The 20,940-nt window shown below is 40.5% G+C and overlaps 1 protein-coding gene across 2 annotated transcripts in view; it reads right to left on the bottom strand.

Annotated features, from left to right (window-relative positions):
* The window catches only part of DYM (dymeclin), a 338,342-nt gene that overhangs the window by 216,568 nt on the left and 100,834 nt on the right, over positions 1 to 20,940 (bottom strand). For both annotated transcript variants that reach the window (XM_032882545.1, XM_032882546.1), the window contains exon 8: positions 20,422 to 20,564. In XM_032882545.1, the coding sequence (XP_032738436.1) occupies positions 20,422 to 20,564 (143 nt within the window). The remainder of the gene's footprint in view (positions 1 to 20,421; positions 20,565 to 20,940) is intronic.

Raw genomic sequence — 20,940 nt, 5'->3', positions numbered from 1 at the left:
TATACAGCACAGACTTAGTCCTAACTTCAGGAGCTGACATTTTTTTCCATGTAGGTCTCCAGGTGTTACTTTTCTGGGGATTATAAACCAAGAATCTGTAACTGCTACTTCCTGGTTAAAAAAACGACATTCCAGAAAAGATGAAAAGAATTTCTTCTCAAAACTCTGATCATTTCAACTTAAAAAGAATTTTTAAATGCTTTAAAGATATCTACCATTAAAGAGCAGGATGGGAACTTAGGAGACACTGGGAAACTAGAATCTTTAAAATGAGAGGACAGGGGCGCCTGGGTGGCTCAGTGGGTTAGGGCCTCTGCCTTCGGCTCGGGTCATGATCCCGGACTCCTGGGCTCGGGTCATGATCCCGGAGTCCTGGGATCGGGTCCCGCGTCGGGTTCTCTACGCAGCGGGGAGCCTGCTTCCCCCTCTCTCTCTCTGCCTGCCTCTCTGCCTACTTGTGATCTCTGTCAAATAAATACAATCTTTTAAAAATAAAATGAGAGGACATCCATCCACAACTATTTGAAAAAAGAGGATTCCAAATTCATGAATCCAGAAAGTTCCCATGATATAAGTGTTCGGCAAAATGGGAGTTACAGATGGTAAATCTGGGATATGTAACCTCCAGAGTGAGCACTGTAGATCAAACGGTCCCAAAGTTCTCATGAAATTGAAACAACACCCCCAAGGCATTCAATATAATTCAACATACCATTAATACACACACTGACAGTAGCAGTCTGCAGAGTGAGTGAGGGGGGAAAAAATAGTAGAACCCTGTGTTTCCCCTAAGAAATATGAAGACACTAAGCTTTAGCGGCACACATTATCCAGACTGACACCGGTACCCACACACTCAACCCATCTGTCAGGAAGTCACATGTCTAGCATGCCAGTAACCCAGGAACTGTGAACGAAATGGGGGTCCTCCTTGCAACAGGGGTAACAGAGGCAACTCACTCCTTCCTTCTCTTGCAGCATAAAGACACGTTCCGTGGGTTAGGCTTAATTAACTAGGCTTAACTAAACTGACTCTCATAAACATCTATTTTTAAAATAATGGAGCCATAAAACCGTTTTAAACTTTCTGGCAAAGAAATCACACATAGAATATATAGCAAACATTCAAGTCGTAAGCAAACACCACCACAAAAGACAACAGAGGTAACCTTCTGCTACCTGTGTGGGCCCTGTGAGACGCATTTTCGAAAATAAAAACAAAGACAATACTCATCAGATCTCTGAAGAAAAATGACTCTGAAATACAGTTATACCCACCATTATTAACAGTGAACATGGCTGTAAATATGTATGTTCTTTGGGATATTAAATGATGAAACTATGAAGCCATCATGATTAGCAAGACTTTTAAATACTCATCCAGATGACTGTTAATAATAATAATAATAATATCAAAAAAGGTTTTCTATATTGCTAAACGTAATTTTATATCCTTAAAGTTTGTACTTAATCATGTTTTTCGGAAAACATTAATTCTGTAGCTGTCTTATACATGATAACATTAGTATAACAACTCGCTTACATCGGGGGCTGCTATAGGAGGTTATGCGGATGGGATGATGGATAACGTGTAAAGACCACCATGCTCCTGGGACTGCTGAGGGGAAGGGGCATGAGCTAAGAGAAGGAAACGAAGGAGGAAGAAAGAGAGCAGCTTCTGCCAGTCAATGATGACCTATACTAATTAAGTTAAAACCTCACCAAGCATTACAACTAATTCGCCCAATTTTACAGACGAATTAAACTCAACACTAAGTTCTTTACTCGAGTCACAGAGCTAAGCAGATCTGCACCCTGTTGCTCTGAGTCTAAGGCAGATAGTCTCACCCAGTACCCTCACTGCCTTTCTGGCTCCAAAACACTAAAGGCAGCCTCTGGCCTTAGTTGTGAATTACTAGTTGAAACCTCACCAGAGATCAGTTCTTAAGCACCTGGGATAGAATAGGCCGACGTTCAATGGATTTGCTACGAGGAACATCATTCTGTGGTTCACAAATGAGCCCAGCCCCAAATTATCTAGCCAGACTTCTCAACTTTTCAACCCCATCCACGGAACGCTGTGTATTTTTGTTGGTTTTGCATGGAATGTCTTTTTGGTTCTCCTACCTTCTGTCCATGTTGGTAATGCATCTGCATTTTTTTGACTTCCCCCTAAGGAACCATCTCTCCTGGGCACCTTGCCCCTTTCTTATGGTGAGTAAACATCTCCTAAATTTTCTCTTTGGCAAGCACGCTCAGATTCTTCAACGAATACACTGTCGCAGCACTACATTCAGGGTGCCCACCACCCTAAGACAGGAGACAGGCAGGGGTGTCCTTGTAAGATGATGTACTTAAGGAGTGTTACGAAGTCACATGGGGAAAAAAGATCTTGCTCTCCCGGGGCATTCCCAGGAAAGCATCCCAAAGCAGCCTGTGAGCTGCTTTCTTGCCTGTGAGCTGGTGTGCGCAGGTGAGTGACAGAGCTGCAGGCGGAGGGGACGAAGGCATTTTCAGCACACAGACGGTATCACACAAAGCTGGTCAAGCACGACCCTTCTGCGTACCCAGAGCTTCGGCTGGAGGCGTGGAGCGAGGTAAGGCTGGAAAGAGGACGGGCTGCGAGGAGCCTGGAGGACAGTGCTTCTCCGGGAATGCTCGCTCTGCTGCCCAACTCCGAAGGGCCCCAAGCATGCCAAGGATTCAAGTCCTTTCTGATGTTCACGCAGAAGAATGACCATTATACAAGATTCATTTTCAGGTTTACCTATGATGGATACTGACCTATTATTAACCACTAAATCAGTCATGGGACACTGTATTTGGTTTTCATAAACTGGAAAAAAGAATGACTAGAGCTTGAGGAAATCCTAAGTCAGCCTCCTGTCACAGCCTGCCTGCTATGCAACGCTTGTCCGTGCTATAAAGCTCCTCAAGTGCACGCCTGCACACACACATCCATGCTCCTCACGCTCACGCCTGCACGCACACACCCACGCTCCTCATGCACACGCCTGCACACACAGACCCACGCACAACAGGTGTTTGGGATTCCGGCACTACCCCTTTTGTTTTGAATTGGTCACGGTCTTAAATGATGCACTTCAAGCTTTTTAAATTATACATTTGTTAAATCAGCTTCAAAATGGTCAATTAAGAGGTTGTGGATTCTCTGGTGAGCCCTCCGGAACACAGCGATGCATGACTGGCAAGACCACACTCTACCAACCAGACATTCGTCCCCTGCTGGGATGCCACCAGCCAGCAGGCTGTAAAGGGAGGCTCACAGTGCTTGGAGTCCCTCAGATGAGACGCCTCTCTCCTGGGCCATGAGGCCAAAAGCCTCTCAAGGACAACTGTCCAAAGCTGTACGTAGAGCTGATTACTTACCTTCCTCTAAGAGAGCATCAGGACTAACCGTATTATGTCCTACATCCTTGTTAACCTCCATCCGCAAAGAGCTCTGCAGCTTCCTCACACAGCTAGGACAGCTCTTTCTCAGAGGACTTAGCAAGTGGTGACTTGCTTTTTCTCTCTATACGGCCCACGTGCCACAGAGATGCATCTCCATTACTGTTCTCAACCACCTCTCTCCAGACAATCCAGTGACCTTCCAACACCCCATCAAGCCTTGCTACCATCATCTACAGACATCACTGTCCCTTCTGCTCATTTTCTAGTAACTTGAGCACCTGACTTCCTATCTCTCCCTCAACACTACTCTGGTCCTCATTTTAAGTCACCCAATAATATGCCTCTTAGGTCCTGATCTGCTTATTCACTTCCTCTGTGCTACCTCAACTAGCCATTCCCATGGCTGCACCCTGCCACGCGTTCTCTTTACTAATAATGGTGCCACTACTACAACTCTCAACCCATGCATTCCACTCCCTGGCCACCACCTCCCAACTTTCCAGTCAGACTCACACGACTTTCAACCTTATCATGTCTATCACCACCCCCACGTCCTTGCTTCCCTCCTCACCCAGCTAAGATTCTACAGATGGCTCCAGGATCACTCCTCTGCCCCCCGTATTCTCCTTCCCAACTCCCCCACTCCTCTCTTCCTCATCATATTCACCTAGCCAAATACCAACCTTGATGAAACCCAACTTTCCACGAACACCGTGTCCCAGAGCAGATCTACGTAGCTGAAGAGCAACATACAACCGTTCCAGTGGCTCTAAGTTCATCACCACAGATTTCCAGTGAACCCTAAGCTCTGCCCACACTGCTCAGGGCAGAAAGAAAAACCCAGTGTGGGAAGAAAATGCCATGACATTCTAATCACATATCTGCTACTTCTCCAACTGGGCTGCATGAACCCTTGGAGATGGACCACGATGTGCTAAGAATAAGTGAGGCCAGAAAACAGACATGGTATTTTCTCCTGAACTATTGACTTTACATAAAGATTTCAAGGAAGTTAATTAAGTCAATGAACTGGCATAGAATTGCATCTTAATAGAAGTGAAACAAACATGGATGTGGTCACTGAAGCATAACTTAACGTGCATTCACTCATAAGATAAAATATAAAACCTGAGTGTGTGCCAAGTGGCTTCTGACAAACTCCTATGTCCTTAAGGTTGCACACTCCTTTGCCTCAGCTATTACAACTAGGTTAAAAAAGCACTGCTAATAGCTCTTATGGTTTTCTCAACAATGCATGAATTACTATGATTGGCAGAATTCAAATCTGTTTAACAACAAAAAACATTCTTCGTGTAACTGTTTTTGTTTTCTTTCTTAACTTTTTTTTTTTTAAAGATTTCTTTATTTATTTGACAGACAGAGATCACAATTAGGCAGAGAGGCAGGTGGGGGCGGGGGGGGCGGGAAAGCAGCTCCCCGCTGAGCAGAAAGCCCGACTCGGGGCTCGATCCCAGGACCCTGAGATCATGACCTGAGCCGAAACCAAGAGTCATAGGCTTAACCCACTGAGCCACCCAGGGGCCCCTGTTCTTTCTTACTCTTAACATAAATGCTGTCATTTGTGGGGTGCCTAAGTGGCTCAGTCGGTTAAGCCTATGACTCTTGGTTTCGGCTCAGGTCATGATCTCAGGCTCCATGTCGGGCTCCATGCTGGGTATGGAGTCTGCTTAGGATTTTCTCTCTCTCCCCTTCTCTCCCTCTATCTCTGCCCCTCCCCCACCTCAAAAAATATTAAAAGAAAACATTATAGATTGTGAAGGGTATAGCAAAAATGCTGAGGGAATGGGCACCAAAAGTGGTTTGCAGAGAAGGAAAGATGCAAGGTTCTAGCTCATCCCACTGTTTTCTGGTCACTATGTTCTGATGATAACACCTACAAATAACCCATCCTAGAAAGCTAGTTTATTATGCTACTGCCTTGTCTTCATCCACTATATATTATCACCCAAGTGTAAATTAGGAGTAGGCTAAGTCACAAGTAACAGACCTGTGTAACAATGGCTTCAATAAAACTAATAAAAATAAAATAAATATAATAAAAATAATAAAAGTAGGTGTAGCACCCCAAAGATACAGATGTAGTGAAAAGAAGGGCCATCTGTACCTCAATGTTTATAGCAGCAATGGCCACGGTCGCCAAACTGTGGAAAGAACCAAGATGCCCTTCAACGGACGAATGGATAAGGAAGATGTGGTCCATATACACTATGGAGTATTATGCCTCCATCAGAAAGGATGAATACCCAACTTTTATAGCAACATGGACGGGACTGGAAGAGATTATGCTGAGTGAAATAAGTCAAGCAGAGAGAGTCAATTATCATATGGTTTCACTTACTTGTGGAGCATAACAAATAGCATGGAGGACAAGGGGAGTTAAGAGAGGAGAAGGGAGTTGAGGGAAATTGGAAGGGGAGGTGAACCATGAGAGACTATGGACTCTGAAAAACAATCTGAGGGTTTTGAAGGGGTAGGGGGTGGGAGGTTGGGGAAACCAGGTGGTGGGTATTGGAGAGGGCACGGATTGCATGGAGCACTGGGTGTGATACAAAAACAATGAATACTGTTAAACTGAAAATAAATTTTAAAAATTAAAAAAAAAGAAAAAGGTGCAGCAGAGCTTGCGTTTTGCACCATGATGGTCAAAAGCCATGATATTCTCTTGTTGTTCCACTATGTATGGCCTGCATTCCTAAGTTTACTCATGGTCCAACATGGCTAAACCAGCTCCAGCCATCACATTTTCATTTAAGTCAGCAGGACAGAGATAAGTACGTACGTTCTCCTTAAGAACTCTACCTGCAAGTTTGCCTGTATCACCTCTGCTTATATTCCCTTAGTCACAATGCAGACCATACATGGCTGCAAAAGGTTCTAAGAAATGCGACCTATTCTTGGCATTCATGTAGTCAGCTACATGTAGTCAGCTAAAATGAAGGAGGAGACAGACTAGCAGTCAGTTTCAAATCATATTTGAATAAATCCTTTGCCATGTCCCCTAAACATGCCCCTTCTACTTGAGATGAGGGAACAGCTAGTTTGTCAGACATACCCTGCCTTTTTGAGCCCTTCCCATAACTTAGCTCAGGGGAAAGTGTGTCCAGATAAAGACACCTTAAAAAAAAAAAAAAAGATTTATTTATTTGAGAGAGCGCGCGCGCATGCATGTGGGGTGGCACTGCAGTGGGAGATGGGGAGAGAGACTCTCAAGCAGACTCCCCACTGAGCATGGAGCCAAATGAGGGACTCGGTCCCAGGAACTTGAGACCACTACCTGAGCAGAAATCAAAAGCCGGTGCTTAAGTGACTAAACCACCCAGGAGCCCCTAGACGTCCTTAAAAAACAAACAATGACACAAGCAACAGGATGCCTCAAGGTTTGTGCTACTAATCATACAGCAAGAGGAGGAGGTTTAACTTTGGCTATAATGTGACAAGAATCTGACTGCTTCCTGATTTGACCAAGCCAGGAACGAAACTAACAGAAGTTACCGCTTGGATTTAAATTGTACCTTTTCCTCATTAGGAATCAAACTTCTCAAGTATATAGTAATGCTCTTTTATTTTCATAATGTACCCTAATGATGAAATAAAACTTGGTATTATTTGCACATCTTTGGTGTCTCCTACTTTAACATTTAATTTATTATATGCAAATATATACATATACAGAGGAATAAGGACTGAAAAAGAATGAGAAAAAATGGAAACCGCTGATTTGTTACACAGTGATAGAATTATAGCCTAGCTCTTTAAAAATTCATTATTCTAATGCTCTTTGTGCAGTAATGTTTTCAAGATTTTTTATAAACACACACTCACGGTCATATATAGCTAGCTTACAAACAAACAGCATACGGTATGGACAAAGATAGATGGTATCATGAAAACATCATTGGCTTTGAAGCCACACATAATTTTAAAGCCCAGTCTTACCACCTACTGGCTGTGTGACTTTGGGAAAATTAAATGATCTTTGTAAAATAAGGATCACACTCGTAGCCACTTACTGGCTATTGGGCTCTCATTTCCCCCACTGATGCATAGTGTAGGGGACCAAAACCTGCAAGCTCCTATTTTCCAAACTCCTTTGCCTGCTGTCTTCAGTTTGAGCAGACAATGGGAGACACCGGCACGAGATGGGAAGGGGAAAAGAATAGGGAAGCCATTTTCTTTCTGCTTCTGGTGGGATGGATAGCAGATACAACCATGGTTCCACTGCCTTCCCGCTCGGGAAGAAAGGCTCCAGAGGTAGCGAAGCAAAGTGGGATAGTATAGAAATTATCTTGAAAAGTAAACAATAGATAAACCCACAAATTCTTATTTACTCAAACAGCACCATCTCGTGAGCAGTATAAATATGTACATAGGCAAAATTATTTTTGCTTTTAGAAATATTCCTGGAAAGTTATGTACTTTAGAATAATTACTATCTCTTAAAGCTGGTATCTGTCAGTCTCTCTATACTTTCTAAGATAAACTGGGGGTTAAGAATTGATTAACATTAGAAAGGCAGAGGAAGTATTATTAGAAAGAGTTCTAAAAAGACAAGTTTAAAATGTTCCCACATTTACCCTCAATCCATATCATCAGGACTATGAAAGTATAATACATCAGACTATGAAAATAATGTAATTCAGCAACTTGTGAAATATTCGATTGCAAAATTATCTCAACTTGGCTTGCTTCTGTACCAAATGGCCCCCCAAATGGTACTGAGAGCCAGCAAGACTTCCAACTGGACAAAGTTATGGTTAAGGATATTAAAGAGGATGCCTACTAAGTGTGTTCATCATCCTTTTTAATCTTCAAGGCAAGGGGGGGAAATTACCTTAATTTTTAAGCAGAAAGGCTGAGGGAACAGTACATAAGGTGTTTAGAAAACAAAAGTAAGACAAAAGTACATAAGGTGTTTAGAAAACTAGAGAAATGGACACAGGTGAGAGGGGAGAAAAGATGAGGAAGATAAAGGTAAATGGTATGTTTAGCATTTAGTATGTTCTAGGCACTTACTACTTGTCATATATACGTTATTTAAATGTAACAAAAGCCCACAGAAGGTAAAGATAGTCTAAGTTCCGTTCTGAAAACGAGGAAAAATTAGGTTTCAGTGAAGTTAAGTAACTTAATCAAAGTGACACAGCTGGTACGAGGCAGGGTCTGGTTTCCAGCTCACATCTTTCTCTCTCCACTGCTATCCCACTGGGAAGGATGGCTAGCTGCTTCTCTCCCTCCCTTTCTTTTGCCTGGTCTCTGCCAAGTATACAGGACCCCTACTGCTCACAAAAGTGAGTCTAGAGACTCCTAGGCACCACAGCGAAAGGCACCTCCCTCTCGCTCCCCACCATTCATTCAACTGGATTCAGTGAGCCTTCTAGGACCAGGATCTGGCTTACAAAGACTATAAACAAGTACAGGAGGAGAAAAATGAGGAGATGCTTACTAGAATTCTGCAAGGAATCGTCATTTCATTTTTACAAATAGGGAAAGGCTTAGAGAGATACATAACTTTCACGAGATTAGAGATAATTAGCTTATTCATAGTAAGGGTTTGAATCCAGGACTGGTGGTCTCGTCCAGATTATTCAGAATCTTACCTAGCAATTCTGGAAGGCTCAAGAGTGAAGATAAAGCTGAAATGTACAACACTAATTCTTCCTCCTAGTGATTCTATTCTTTCCCCAACATTTTATTATGAAAACTGTTAGACACATGGAAAACTGGAAAAATTACACAGTGAATACCCATAGACTCACCACCTAGATTTTACATGAACATTTTGTTACACTTGTAATAATATCCCTAACCACCTAGGCATCCCTACATTCATCCATCAATGTAGCTTATTTTATTAATGCATTTTTCTTTCTTTTTTTTTTTAAGATTCCATTTGTTTACTTGACAGCATAAGCAGAGGGAGCAACAGGCAGAGGGAGAGGGAGAAGCAGACTCCCCGCCGAGCAGAGAGCTTGACACATAGCTTGATCCCAGGACCCCAGGATCAACACCGAGTTGAAGGCAGACATCCAATAGACTGAGCCAGTCAAGTGTCTCTTATTAATGGATTTCAAAGTAAGCTGCAGAAACATTTTTTTTATTTATTTATTTTTTAAAAGATTTTACTTATTTATTTGACAGACAGAGATCACAAGTAGGCAGAGAGGCAGGCAGAGAAAGAGGGGGAAGCAGGCTCTCTGCTGAGCAGACACCCCAATGCAAGTTCGAACCCAGGACCCTGAGATCATGACATGAGCTGAAGGCAGAGGCTTAACCCAATGAGCCACCCAGGACCCCTGCAGAAACATTTTAAAAGGGAGTCTCTGAATAACTCCTAACACTGAACTTTAAAATATTATTTGTTCATGTAAAAGGTGGTCTCAAAACTATATCAGCTATAATTTATGAGTCTTTTACTACCATTCACAAATCCTGTCAGCATGTAATCTTAAATAGATCAGCCTTTTTTTTTTTTTTTTTGGTAAGATTTTATTTATTTATTTGACAGAATGAGAGAACACAAGTGGGGAGCAGCAGAAGGAGAAGCAGAAGGAGAAGCAGGCTCCCTGCCAAGCAGATCCCAGGATCCTGGGATCATGACCTGAGCCAAAGGCATCTGCTTAACAACTGAGCCGCCCAGGCACCCCTAGATCAGCCTTTGCATTTGCTCCAACATCCATGTTGAAATTAATACAAATTAAAGGGGCTGTTTAATAAAAGCTCACTTACTTGACTGTTGATAAAATTAAGCAGTTTTAAAGCAAATCCATTTTAATTGCTTCATTTTTCAAATAAGATTTACCTTCTCAAAAAATTGGAATTCCCCAATTTTAATGTTCTTATTTTTAATTCTTTACTATTTTAAAATTCCACAATATAATAAATTATGTCACAGAAGTCTTAAAAACAGATTAAATCAGTGCCTAATAAACAACATATCTAGCAAGCCTTAGAAATTTATTCCTAGGATTTCATCTGAAATTAACTGCTTTATTCTATAATTTTCCTGGTGAATATGACTGAATTTATTTCCCAACCATGTGGAGCATGAAAGAGGCCTCAATCTTCCCTTCCAATCTGTTGAGAAGGAAATGAGCATAGAGGGCTGGCATATTGACTTTCAAAGCCATTTCTGGAAACTGCGTGAGGAGTGGTTGTCAGCAAATTATGAGGATAAAAGAAGTCAAAACTGTTGTTTTGACACTGTATTACTTCCAATGGATATCATTTAGTAAACAGCTTTTTTAAAGTCTAAAATCTGAAATAATATTTTTTTCAGAGAATAATTAAAAGTAAAATAGCTTATGTTACTACTCTCCAATTAAATCCAGACGTTTTGGGTTGCAGATACTAATCTAAATGATCCATGTATCCTTGCAAGGAATCTCTCCAAGGAACCACCACAATGAAATTAACTCTATTTCATACGTCACAAAATTAGTTCAGTCCTGAAAATAAAGGAGGGGGAAAAAGCCATTCTTTCACTTGGTATATAAAATCTACCAAACCATTCCAAGTAAAAATGAACTGAGAATATAATTACTGTTTATAAAGCACTTTCTTTTTCTCAAAGTTCAAAGTGCTTTAATTAGAAATGTTTTCACAACTATGCCTCTTTCTGAGTGCCACATACTTTTTCTCTTACTGTAGTTTTTCTTTCTCTCAGTGAGTCAGCCCAGAAAAAGCCAAAACTGAACAGAAAAATAACCATCACATAAAGTAAGTTACAACTACCACACAGCATACCTTTCGTAATGAATTCAATAACTTTCTCAATAAAAGTAACAGGGAGAGATATAGTTTTAATCTTCAAATTCTACTTTATTGATTTCTCTACTACAGCATTTGCCTAAACAAATAATCAGGACTTTGGCCTTATAATTTGGCTGGGACACCCAGCACTGCAAGCAAAGGGAAAAAAAAAAAAACATTTTTGATGGCTCATTCAAATGGAAAAGCCATATATCAGAAGTTATTGTGTAAAACCTCAGTACTTGTGATGGAAAGCGCAGTCTGGCAGAACACATTTAATTAGGGTTGGCTCTTTAAAACACTAAATACTCAGTTACAATCACATTACAGCTTTGTCTTATAAAGAAAAAAACACAAGAAATTTCAAGGTCAACCCTTTCTTGCTTTTACTCTTTTTTTAGGCACCAGGGGCAATTAAAAAGCTTGAAAATATAAGAAAAGACAAGGTCAAAGAAGGATAGCATCAAAAGAAAAACTAAATAAATGTTACATTTTTCTAACTCACAATATTAAGTATTCAACATTATCAGTAATTCTTTTAGTGACTATCTGAAGACTCTATTAAAACCCAAATAGCAGATTTTCATAATTTATTTAAATTAGAAATCTGAGTAAACTTCTAAATCACTATAAAATCATTGGCTTTTTCTGAAACAATTTTTTAAACAAAAGTTATCTTTTAAATATTACTATGTAATATTTGTTATCTAGTAGTGACCATTTTTGTGTTCCTCCCAGGTGCCTGGCTCTGTCTACACTTGCTCATTTGATCACCTCAGTATCCCTACAAAGGAAGGCATTATCCTCATTTACCATGACTAATACGAATCACTAAGAAGTTAAGTAGCCCAAAAACACCTAGCTGAAAGACTGCAGGGCTGACATTCAGTTCTAGGTCTGCCTGATACCAACAGCCAGTCTCACACTTGCTCCTCTTCCATAATTCTAAAATCTAGAGCCAGTCTCTCCAAAGGTCAATGTAAATGGTAGCCTCCAAAATCAGAAAAGAAAATAATCTGCTTCTTGTTGTTGTTAAGATTTTATTTTTAAGTAATCTGTACACCCAACATGGAGCTTGAATTTACAACACCAAGATTTACAACCCCAAGATCAACCCACATGCTCTACTGAGCCAGCCAAGCACCCAAAAAGAATCTGTTTCAATCACAGAATTACTTTTGGGGGGGCTCCTTAAACATCCTGAAATGCCCTTTACAAACACCCCTAACACATTTGCGAGGTTGGGATAGGCTGTAAGTGACCTGCTTTGGCCACACCATAAGCAGGATTGTGGTTTAAAACAAAGAATGACTGGCACTGAAAGATGTCTTAGCTATCAACCTACAAGAGACCGGTGGCCTCCCACACAGAATTTCAGCAAGGGGAATTCCAGCATGACCTACTTAGAACTATTATGAACTGAGTGTGTCCCTGTAAAATTCATGTATCAAAGCCCTAACCCCCAATATGATGGTAACAGAAGATGAGGCCTTTGGGAGGTGATTAGGTCTATAGGAGGTCATGAGGGAAGAGCCCCCATGTTGGGATTAATGGTCTTACAACAAAAGGAAGAGACACTAGAGCTTTCTTTCTCCACCCTGTGAAAATATAGCTTGACCATCTGCAAGCCAGGTTGAAGGCCCTCACCAAAAATTAAATCCGCCAGCACCTTGATCTTTCCAGCCTCTGGTACTGAAAGAAATAAATACCTGTTGTTCAAGCCCATCCAGGCTATGGTATTTTGTTAAAGTAAGGTGATCTATTTGTCACCACCACACAGCTGGCTCCATCACATCGCAAATCAGAGGGGTAAGGGTCTTCAGTCGTTTGCTTTGCAGAAGACCTTTAATGATGTCGGGGTGGGGGGGATACTCTTAAAGAGTAAAGAATTAAGTATCAACTGCTTTACAAACTATAACTAAGACTACCAATAGTACTGGTATCTTTGATTAAGTGAACATTTGAAATATTTATTAGAATTCAGGTTAGGTCAGCATCAAGTCTTTCTGTATTAAAATCTTTGGCTAATTTTATATACAAACTATCAAAAAGAAAATATAATCCTTTCAGTTAAATTAGTGAATAAGAAATGATCCCATAGCAATGGTTGTCAAGGCAAGTTCATTTAGGAAGCAAGGAGAAATCCCCTGTGGGCAGTATCTATTTAACAATCAAATTTTCCTTTCTGACTGTCACTGGCCAAATTCTGCACCACATAAAATGACAAGCCAGTTGGAGAAAGAGCAAAAATATGGCTGGTGTTTCAAAACGTTTTTTACATAAATTTTAAAGTATGAACAGACCAAAAAGATATTCTCTTAAATTTTTAAACTGTCTTACATAAGTTTTTCAGAGATTTTTCTGACCACTCATTTCATCTAAATTATTTTGATTTTAACAAGGAGCAACAGAGCTCCAATGCAGGTTAAAGAAAAAGTTATTTACATGAGGAAAAATGGTGTATCATTTTAGAAGTGATTTCATATACAACACCTCATTTATTCTTTAAAATAACCTGGTAGGAAAAAAAAAGTCTTATTTATCAGCTTTAGAAAGTAGGATAGTGAGATTCAAAGAGTTAAAAAATTTGTCTAGGATCCATGCTAAGCTGGGACTCCATCCCAAATCATCGGAGTCTCAATATCAAGCTCTGAAAATCTCCCCTTACCCACAAGGAGTTCCAGGAATGCCAGAGAAGTCCGCTGAGAGATGCCTGTGCTGTAATCCAAGGGCCCTGGTGTAAACTCACAAGAGGCGGGGCCAGCACCTCCTGCCACTGGGGGGCTACGAGCTCTAGCCTTGTGAAGATCCTTGTGGGTAAGTCCTACAAGTCAGGTTCTGCGCCTGCTGCCTGGGAAAAACCGGCTATTGCCCTCACCACTAATCCTCCCTGGGATTCCGGGAAATGAAATCCAGTCTGTGCAGAAAAGTCACAAAATCCCTAGATACCTTAATCTCCTTGGTTATTTTACACTTGCCACCTACAGAAATGGCCTGCGTTCCAGAAAGGAATCAAAATGCGTCCATGCGGCCTCAATATGGTCACAAGGACACAACCCTGATTGAAAGAAGAAGCCCGAAAACTGTGTTTAATGATGATCCAGAGCTGAAAACAAGTGCAAATCTTATCTACGGCTGAAATTATGGACCATAACACACCTAACAAAATGATATTTGAGATACACTGAATGTTGTGTACATAAAACCTTAAGGGGGTTAGACAGGACATAAAACTATAGGCATAGCAAAGAGAAACATGATGAGGCTAACAAAAATTCATTAAAAACTGAATATTATCTGCCAAAAGAGTTAAGTGAGATTTTGGTGTAAATTAATTTTTTAAAAATGCAGTGTCCAGAAGCCACTCCAGTCTGCCCTGGCGTACTGCAGTGATGGTCAGACTTCAGGAAAACCTGGGTAAACTGATAGAGCAACAGAAAACAATGACAAGAGCAATACAAAGAAAAACCAAGATAATACAAGAGAAGGAGCTCAGCTGAAACCACTGGAGCTGCTCACAACATGTTGCCCAGCAGGTAACAGCACTGGCTCAACGGTCTGCAATGCTGGGCCCACAGCAAAACGGATCCAAGCACGGGAAAGGGACCTGGACCACGTGAGTGGTGCTAAAATGGACGGGCTACGTCAGAATCATCCAGAAAGCTTTCTGAAAATGGATATGATCCAGCCAAAGCACAGGTGTAATGATTCAGAAATTCCAAGGTGTGAGTACAAGCATGCGCATTTTTTAGGAAGCATGCCTGGTTGATTGCTGACGTTTGGAAGGCACTACAAGCCCTTTATCCTCGTTTCTCCTAATCTTTGAATTCTACAATTCATTAAAAACACCACACTTGGGGCGCCTGAGTGGCTTAGCTGTTAAGTGTCTGCCTTTTGCTCAGGTCGTGGTCCGAGGGTTCTGGGATGGAGCACCTGCTCAGCGGGAAGCCTGCTGTTCCCTCTCCCACTCCCCCCTGCTTGTGTTTCCTCTTTCGCCGTGTCTCTCTCTCTGTCAAATAAATAAAATCTTCAAAAAAAACCAAAGACACATTAATTAAAACCGTAGCAACTCTTTCCTAAACAGTAAAGCGACGAATCAATTGGTGCCTCTTCCATTTTGCCAGCATTTTAGAGATATATCTAAACCAAAAAGCTATAAAGAGGAAGAAAATCATTTTTTTCTTGTACTGCAAAATTATGAAAAAGCTTGTTGACATGTATTACTATTACAGGTACTCCCAGGTAAAGTAATATATTAATGCATAATTGATTCTAACCGCCACTTTCAGTGAATGACATAAATCACACTTAACACATCTGAAAACATTTTTTTTTTTAAAAGAACAAAATCCACACAAGTAATTTTCATTACTCTCATTAACTGGAAAAAAAAAAACTAACTCGTGGTCATTAAAATATATTAATAACTCCTCCATTCATTTACTGGCTTCTATTCAAATATCCTGGAAGCTCTCACCAAATACTGCAGGACCCATAACAAACAGAAAGGAGCAGGGATGTGCTGCATGTTGGAACAGCTAGTCCGGGATACACAAACTGAGAGCAGCCTAGTTACAAGAACACCTAATTATCAAAATTCAACTTTGGTGCAACACAAGTGATACTGTATTAAGGAAGTAGATTTTAAAATGCAGAGGAACTCTCCATGTCTTTCTTTTTGCTGACAAAGAAATTAGCATCTGCTTTTAAGGGTAGTTCAATATTTAATCTACTCAAGTTGATAAGTGTGCTATAATTGTGTAAGAGATGCTCCCTTTTAGGAAATAACACATCCAAGTATTTAGAGATAAAGAGCCATGATGCATGTAATTTACCCTCAAATGGTTAAAAAAAAAAAAAAGGGTGTGTGTGTGTGTGTATGTAGAATGAAGGAGGAGGAGGGAAGGGATACAAACACAGAACTAACAGGATGAAATGGTAATACTAAATCAACCTAGATAAAGGCACAATTTTTTGTAATACTTTTGTTTTTGGAACCTTTATACATGCATGAACTTATTTCCAAATAATTTTTTTTTAAAGATCATGAGACAGATAAATGAGGAAAAAAAAAAAAACAGCAAAATGTTGATCATTCTTAAAGATGGACTATGGATAGATGGTCATTCTCCCAACCTCTCTACTTCTATCCATCTTTGAAATTTTCTACAATAAAATGTTAAAAAATAAAAATAAAGAGCATGTGAAATTATGTATGTAAGTTAGCTACTAAAGTGACTGGAAGGGGCACCTGGGTGGCTCAGTGGGTTAAAGCCTCTGCCTTCGGCTCAGGTCATGATCCCAGGGTCCTGGGATCGAGCCCCACATCGGGCTCTCTGCTCGGCGGGGAGCCTGCTTCCTCCTCTCTCTCTGCCTTTCTCTTCGCCTACTTGTGATCTCTGTCTGTCAAATAAATAATAAAATCTTTAAAAAAAAATAAAATAAAGTGACTGGAAAACAGAAGGCATTTAAAAATGACAGATGTGTTATTATAAACTGAATTCACTCTATCTGGAGTGTAGATGAGTTACTAGTGTTTAGTATTTCTGTATGTGCAGCAGGTATTTAACGACAGGCCACAGATGTAAGGTGTTCTGCTGGAGACAGCAGTGAATGCACTCACATTAAGTCAAACACCAGCTGACACACTCAGGACTCAGGTTATGACGAGAAAGGACAGGAAAACAAAGGTTAAGAGTCAATGGAACTGAGCTCAATTCCAAATCAACAACACCTCTTTCCTAGGTGATCTCAGAAAAATCTTAACTAGGAACATCTCTTCATCAACCATACTATAAATAGGCAAAACCATGTATTTGAAAAGGTTGTTATGAGAATAAAGTGAGATACATGAAAAGTGCTCTATAAACTCTCAAGGGTTACTCACATCTTGGTTTTCGTTGTATCGTATATAGAGGCCAGGTATGGAGAATGAGGTCTGTACACAGTAGTCCATGGCACAAAGAAGAGTTAAGCATGCCACAGCAGGGGCGCCTGGGTGGCTCAGTGGGTTAAAGCCTCTGCCTTCAGCTCAGGTCATGATCCCACGGTCCTGGGATCGAGCCCCACATCGGGCTCTCTGCTCAGCGGGGAGCCTGCTTCCTCCTCTCTCTGCCTGCCTCTCTGCCTACTTGTGATCTCTCTGTCAAATAAATTAATTAAATCTTTAAAAAAAAAAAAAAAGCATGCCACAGGGGAAGAGCACACCTGGCTAGGAGAGAAGAGGAAGTCTTCGTGGGGAAGGTGGTACTTGAGATGGCCCTTAATGGATGGATGGGCAGAATAAAGTCAGAAGAGGAAACAGGATTCTAAGTTAAAGAGATAATCCAAGGAAAGACTTGAAAGGGGGAGAGCGCCAGGCATGTAATGAGTAACAGAGTTCTTGCTAGAGTCTGGGAAACAAATAGCAGAATAACCAGAAATATATCTGAATAAGTGAGACTAAACTGGAGAAAGCCTTGCCTAACTGCTGGGAGGGTCCAGACGTGTGGTTCACTACTCAGCTAGCACAAGGAAGCTCCTCTTCCTCTCCCAGTGCCAACAAGACTTTACCATCCAAAACTAGAAAGTCTCCAAAATAAGGCGCTCTGTTTCAAAGGGAATTACTCAAGCAGCAGATACCAGGCATATACTGCTATGTAAAGAAACGCTTTCTACTGAGTTTCCAGAAAAAAACTCAATCCCAGTGCAATAAATTTAACCCAAAAGAGTTTATAATTTACATTTGGCTTTGGAGTTGTTGTTTTTTTTTCAGTGAGGAGCTTCCAAATCATATTTTTCTCAAGCCAAATTAAAGTAAGAAAACTCCTTAACTACCAACCAAAAGATCTTCAAAAGTGATCGCACAACTGAAGTTAAATTTCCTTGTCAACTTGATTAACTTTCATGGAATGTGACTTAATCTGAAATTACATGACCATATTTTCTTTTTCTTTCCCCCATAATACATAGCTGTGCTTTGGAAGAGAACACCCTTTTGCTGTGTTTTTTATAAAATTTTGAGTCGCATATTGTGAAACAATGAATAATCACTCTTATCATTACTTATATCTTTATATGAATAGATTTATGAAGATGTAAAAAGCTATATAAAATGTCTTGTGACTATTATACACTAAAACTCTAGATCCATTTTCTTTACTTTTTTTTTTCTTTAAGATTTTTATTTATTTATTTGAGAGAAAAAGAGCACAAGCGGGAGAGCACAGAGCAAAACACAGAGGGCTGGATCCCAGGATCCTGGGACCATCACTTAAGCGAAAGCCAGATGCTTAAATGACTGAGCCACCCAGGTGCCCCCATAAGTCCATTTTCATGTCCTTAACTAATATTAATTTTTTTTTCACCACCACCACCTCCCCCAGACTCTGAGTATTACGTCTTTTAATGGTAAGGGGAAAGGCCATAGAATCATCAAAAGTTATATGGAAAATAATCTTAGCAATTATCCATCCTGACCTTCTCATTCAGTAGACAAAGAAACTGGAAGCTGGGAAAATTAAGGGACTTCCTTCTGGTACCCTGCTAACTAGGGGGCAGAGGTAAAGTGTAAAAGCTCTTTGGTACCTAGTACTAATGACACCACATTACCATACTGGACATTATTCTGGTAACACATAACTCCAAGAAAAACTAAACATAACACACGAATCTATGTTTGTCCTTATAAAAAAAAAAAAGAGTGCAAAGTATTGCCTTTGTTTTGAAGAAACAAAGTTAATGAACTTATACTACCATCTCTTCCCCCAAAATTTTCAACCAGGGGCATCTGGGTGGCTCAGTCGGTTAAGCGTCTGCCTTCAACTCAGGTCATGATCCCAAGGTCCGGGGATAGAGCCCCACATCGGGCTCCCTGCTCAGTGGGGAGTCTGGTTCTCCCTCTGCCTCTGCCCCACTCCCCTGCTCATGCTGTCTCTCTCTCTCTCAAATAAATAAAAATCTTAAATGAAATTTTAAAATCTTAAAAAAAAATCTTCAACCATCCTGAAATATTGGAAAATATTAGCTTTTATATACTTACACCAGTTTAACGATGGAAAAAAAGAAATTACTAGTGGATTATGAAGCCTTTCCACGGGATGAAAGCAGCCATTGCTGTGCTGCCTTCAGAGACCATGAGTATGCCAGTCTGGTACAGCCTCGTCATCTGAAACGAGGGCAAGTCAGAGCACGAACCTTGGCAGGCCCGGCTTTCTAGGGAGCCTGCTCATCACCAAACACAAAGCAATGAGGGAGCACAAGTGTAATTCAAACCATAATATTAAAAGAAATCAAGGGAAGGCAAACCTAGAAAGCCTGGCCCACAGATCAATTACAAAAGTCAACAGAGGTCTCTTAACCCAAAGATGTTCCCAAGACCACTACCAAGTCCATTATCAAACAGGACTACATTTTCCTATCGTACTGATATTCCTTCCGGAGTGCGGCAAGCACATCACAGCCATAATTTTGCTGTGGATTTCAGCCCTGGGTAGCATTCCTTCAAACAGCCAAAATGTGCACGATGTGGTACGCGCACACTTCTAGTTTAGGAAGAGTGCCTTTACCAAAGTACCAGTCTGCTTTTTGTTTCTCCTTTAGAAAAAAGCAAAAGTTCAGTTTCTGAGACTTCACGTGTCACAGACCCACCCCACTAACACCAGGGAGAGCCGGAGCTAGACTCGCCACCCCTCGTGTCTTCATGTTCAACATCGTGAAGCAGAAATGAGGCTTTACTGTTGGGTGGGAAAGGATTTTCTGCAGTTAATGAAATCTGCTTCCAATCTGATAAAACCCACATTTGTGCCACTTCAGAATTTAATAAAAAACTCTTCAAAATGTGCTAATTTGTTGCTGAGCAAATGAAACCTTGAGTATAACAAGAAAACTACACCTAATTAGCCATGTAAGATCTTAAGCAATAAAGCCTCTAAAATAGCATGATTTCCTCAAAGCACAAGCAGTAAAAACTTCCTAAGAGCTTAATGGCATTTATCATGTGCAGCTAAAATTCATACGATGTGCAGATTTACAAACATTATTCTTGAAAAACGGTGTCTTACAGGTAAACAATTATTTGCATACATTTCACTGCATCAATCATGGCACTAAATGGAAAAAACATTTTAAATTACTTCCAGTATTTCACATTTAGCCAGCTCCACAGAGCCAGCAGTGGTGGCCAAGTGGACAGAATTTATGACAAATTAGACAAACTCTGTCTACATCAAAGAACGGACAGAATCTGATTAGACTTACTTGCTACTCCTGACGCGAGCCCATAGAGCAGTCCTCCCCCATCTGACTGCTGTGGGAGCACATGTGCTCCTGGAGGGGGTGGCTTTTCTTGTCTGATAAAGTTATACAATAAGGTTTTCACAAGTTTGCTGGTATATGGAAGACTACACAAAAACAAAAAAGAAGAAAATCAAACTCGTGGTTATGGAAGTTCCCTGATTTTGTATAATATCATCTATAGAATCTATTAATAGCAAAGGGATTAGCACAATTCAAAGAAATGTAGCACTGTCACATAAGAGGGAAGGCTGTGAGCTCTGAGAACAAACTTGAGGCTTAATTTTGGCTTTCCTGTTTCTATGCCATAGCTGTTGGTCAAATCACTTCAACTCTTGAGCGCCGGTTACCTTACTGGTAATCTGTGTAACTGGTGACAATATTATAAATTCAGTGTATTATATAGTACCTGGTACTTGAAGGGAGGTAGTAACACAGAATCAGTAGGGAAAAGCAAGAATTAAAAAGCAACAATATAAAAGA

The sequence above is a fragment of the Lontra canadensis genome, unplaced genomic scaffold (genome assembly GCF_010015895.1).
Source record: "Lontra canadensis isolate GAN:19392208 unplaced genomic scaffold, GSC_riverotter_1.0 scaffold82, whole genome shotgun sequence".
NCBI lineage: Eukaryota > Metazoa > Chordata > Mammalia > Carnivora > Mustelidae > Lontra > Lontra canadensis.
This window is presented reverse-complemented; position numbering and strand designations above follow the sequence as displayed.